A 3,741-nucleotide genomic window follows, 5' to 3' on the forward strand; every position below is an offset into this window, starting at 1 on the left:
CCTGTAGTTCGCACGGTGTGCTAGGGGCTGGCGTTCGGGGGGGAGGGCACTGGCGCTGCTTTGGAAATACTTTGATGGGAGTTCGAAGCTGTCGTGCAGTGTCTTCCGAGCGCGCGAGGTAGTTGTCATGCGTGGTGCGTTTACTCGGCATGGTTGCATACCGGCCACGAGGGTCAAGCGCCCCTACGGCCATTTTTGAGGGTCTTGACCTGCCCGGCCAAGGGGGAGGGGCGGGGTGAGCGGCCATTTTGTTACCTCCACCTCTGGCATTACGACGAAGGGGGGCGCTGGCTGGCTACTGATAGAACATAGACGGGAACATAAGTACCTAGACTGAATGTGGTTTAAGGATGAAACATGAAGTTATTTATACGAGACTGAATGTCAGTGCCGACTGGGCAAGACATTTTACCAAGTTTGTACGCATGAATAAAAAGACAGCACAAGCATATATAACTTTGGAAAATGAAGGAGTGCATCCTGTTCGCACGATAATTAATTAAAATATAGCCTTGGAATGTGAGTGAAACAAACACAGGTCCGTTCCCTTTCGGTAACTGCCGGGCACAAAATCCCGGATGAAGGGGTGTTTAGAGTTGCGTGTAGATGCCGGGGATTGGACCCCGAGCCTCATCCTGCCGAGCATTTGCATCTAGAGACATCCTTCATACACTTTGCACGCGACGCCGGCAACCAAGCGCGACGACGGCAACCGAGCTCGAGCCCCCATCCCGCGGCCCCGGGGTGCAGTATGTGCACACAATCTAAGTTAAACTTTGCTCTCATGGCCGGGCAGGCAAGGGGTGGTCTTATGCCCGTCAACCGGCCATTGCGCGCGTGCCGCGCTGCATCCTGCCCCGTGCACACTTGCACGACTGTTTCGCGTTTCGGCTATAGTCCGGCACTCCGGATTCAGAACTCGCGGGTTAGCTCCCGTGTAGACATTGCGGCTCCGGGGCAGTGCACCTCCCGGGTTCTTCTGCAGGCTTATGCCTAGGTCCCATACGTGTGCTGATATTGGGGACCGTGCAGGTGCGGCATCGTCATATTACAGCCGGTTTGTGTAAATGAACGGTAATTTTCCCCGGGTAGTTCATGCCCGGTGGCACTTGGCACTGGGCGAGGAGTGCGACGGTCAGCGAAGGGGTTGCGTCCACGTCTTCAGGTGCAGGTGCAAGTTAACAGGTTTCCCCATATCAATAACGGGGGATTCCATTGGTGTAGACAATTTAGTTAAATAATGCATGAGAGCTGCAAGGGATTGTCTCGTAGTTCATATAAGGTTCCTCTAACATCCATATTTTTCAGGACTGAGTGGGGCCAGCTGGTGAGGACCGGATTGGAAGGAGCGGAAGTAAAGGGGCAAGGCACCTGAGGAGGGAGCACTACAGGCGAAGGAGGGCGTTGCTATGTAGTAGGAGAAATGTTTTGACGCTGTGCTTTGTCTTTTAGATTACAAGTAAATCAACAGCGGAAGGTCAACGGGTGCGAGAGTTGGATCCTACTGTTATTGACACAGGTATACGGGTAGAACGTGGCAATGGGGGGCTGGACATGGAGAGACAACAATGTTCACGCAGCAGGGGAGAGGGGACAAGTCGGTTGTGATCTTCGAAACTGTCACTTACTAGTGCGACAACTAATGCCCGCTTTTTCCCTCCATAGCCCTTCTCACTCGCATTCTCGGAGTTCCTCCAATCGCTCAAAACTCCCTTCCCAATTTTCGCATCACTGGGATGTAAGTATGGAAGGGTGTGGGACACGCACTGGTGGCTTCACAGGAAGGCCAGGTTCTTATGTCATTTGTGTATTGTGGCTGATCCCCATTTTTATCCTTAGATCCCTGCGAGCGTTGAGAAGTCGGAATGGACAGCCAAAGCTCCCCTCCCATCTTCCAAGAGAGCACCCAGGTGGAGGACTCGTTGCCGGGCACCTCCCAAGATGCAGTGTGGGCTGACTTCCTGGAGCTGGCCAAACTGAAGGGCCTGGCTTGGGCACAGAGCTTATTAAACACCCCAGAGCCAGAGGATTCGGGTTGCCCGGTGGAATCCCAGTCGTCCGACACGGTGAACAATACTGATGCCGCTCCATCCAGACCCAAGCGGATCAGGAAGCCGGCTATTAGGGATTTCCCCTTGGAATCGTTGCCTATGACTCGTAGCAAGTCGGTGGCGACCCCCCGGGAGGTCCAGTCGCTGGGGGCGAGCTCTGCGCCACCGTCTCCTGCTCTCCCTAAGGACAATCAGGCGACTCAAGGTAATTTTGCTACCAAAGACGATTTGACAAAAGTCTTGGACTCGTTGAACAATTTCTTTGAACGCTTACAAGGGGGGTTACCTGTCTCTAGCGGCTCGACAGCCGGGAGCTCTGTTCCGGCAGCCTCCACTGTTTGGTCTTCATTGCAGGCCCCGAAGCAGGGGGTTTCAGTACTTGTTCCTTCACCACCTGGGGCTCCCACGACCTCTAAAGGGGCGTTGAGTGGGGCGCCGCCCGTGAACTCCCCCACAGCTCCTCCTGCAGCCACCGCTATGGTTCCCACCCCTCCCTCTGGTTCATCTAGCGTTCACTCGGGGGGGCCTCCTGTCACCAGCACCTCGCCTGTTGTACCCATACCCACTCCGGTCCCTGCGATCACCACGGCTCCGCTCCTCTCGGGGCGATGCTCTCTGGCCTGGCAGGTACCCCAGGCCGCCAAAGAGGCCATCTGGAGACGTGAGTTCATTGACATTTTCACACTTCTCATGTTAGGTCAGGAAGGTTTGGATGCTAGGAAATTTGGTGTTAAGGAGGAGGATAAAAAGGTAAAGTACCAGCCTTGGCCTGAGAAGAACATTTCTAACTGGTTGGAGGCTTTCTCAATCCTAGCTTCTGTCACTATGGAGCGCTTTACCGAGCAGGGCCCAGGCCTTGTTCAATACTCCAGGATCATACACAATGAGGCATTGAAATGGGGTGGAAGCGGGTGGCTCAACTATGACAGGGAGTTCCGTAGGAAAATGTCGCAGTGCCCAGAGATGAGCTGGGATCAGAATGAGGTGCAGCTCTGGATGGAGCACATGGGAGCACGGGGTCAGCTTCCGGGGGGTGTCAGTAGCAAAACTTCCAATGGGCAGGCTTTCATGGGGGGATCTTCCTTTTTTCGGGGCAAAGGTAAGCATTCCTTTCGAGGGGGCCGCAGAGGAGGAGGTGCCAGAGGGGGTTTCAAACGGTCTCCGCCCGGGACCTGTCGCCTGTTTAACAATGGGTCGTGCTCCTGGGGGAAAACATGCAAATTTGTCCACTCATGTAGCACATGTGGGGGACCCCACCCCGCCACCTCCACCTCTTGCCATTCAAAACAAAATGCACAGCCAGCTAGCAAGGGTGGACAGTAAGTTGAGGTCAGGCATCAGCTCCCCAGGTTTTGTGTCTACTGTCACACCATCCTTTTCTCATCCTTTGCACAGCAGCGAGCGTTCGGAGCGCACCAATTTCCCAGTCACTCCCTCTCCCTCTATTACTACGGGCCGGCCGGTGCCGCTGGGAGGATCCCCCGTGATCATTGACAACATTACCCCTTTACTAAGGCGTTACCCCTTAGAGGCTGACAGCCGCTTGCTGCTAGCTGGTTTCCAGGAAGGTTTCAGGATCCCTTACTCGGGGCCGCTGGGAAGCAGGGACGCTGATAACTTAAAATCTGCTAGGGAGCAACCAGAGGTAGTGAGGGCAAAGGTGGAGAAAGAGAGAGCGCTGGGCAGAGTG

The 3,741-nt window shown here is 54.8% G+C and overlaps 1 protein-coding gene across 1 annotated transcript; it reads left to right on the forward strand.

Moving 5' to 3' along the window:
- Positions 1-1,865: 1,865 nt before the first annotated feature.
- On the forward strand, positions 1,866-3,374 carry LOC147703121 (uncharacterized). The gene has a single exon (XM_086929472.1). The coding sequence runs from the start codon at positions 1,866-1,868 to the stop codon at positions 3,372-3,374; it is 1,509 nt and encodes a 502-aa protein (XP_086785598.1).
- Positions 3,375-3,741: the final 367 nt, after the last annotated feature.

Source organism: Lissotriton vulgaris, chromosome 7, assembly GCF_964263255.1.
Source record: "Lissotriton vulgaris chromosome 7, aLisVul1.2, whole genome shotgun sequence".
NCBI lineage: Eukaryota > Metazoa > Chordata > Amphibia > Caudata > Salamandridae > Lissotriton > Lissotriton vulgaris.

Bases quoted from the DNA above. Each gene is read 5' to 3' on its own strand.
- LOC147703121 (XM_086929472.1), top strand. From the start codon at position 1,866: ATGGACAGCCAAAGCTCCCCTCCCATCTTCCAAGAGAGCACCCAGGTG.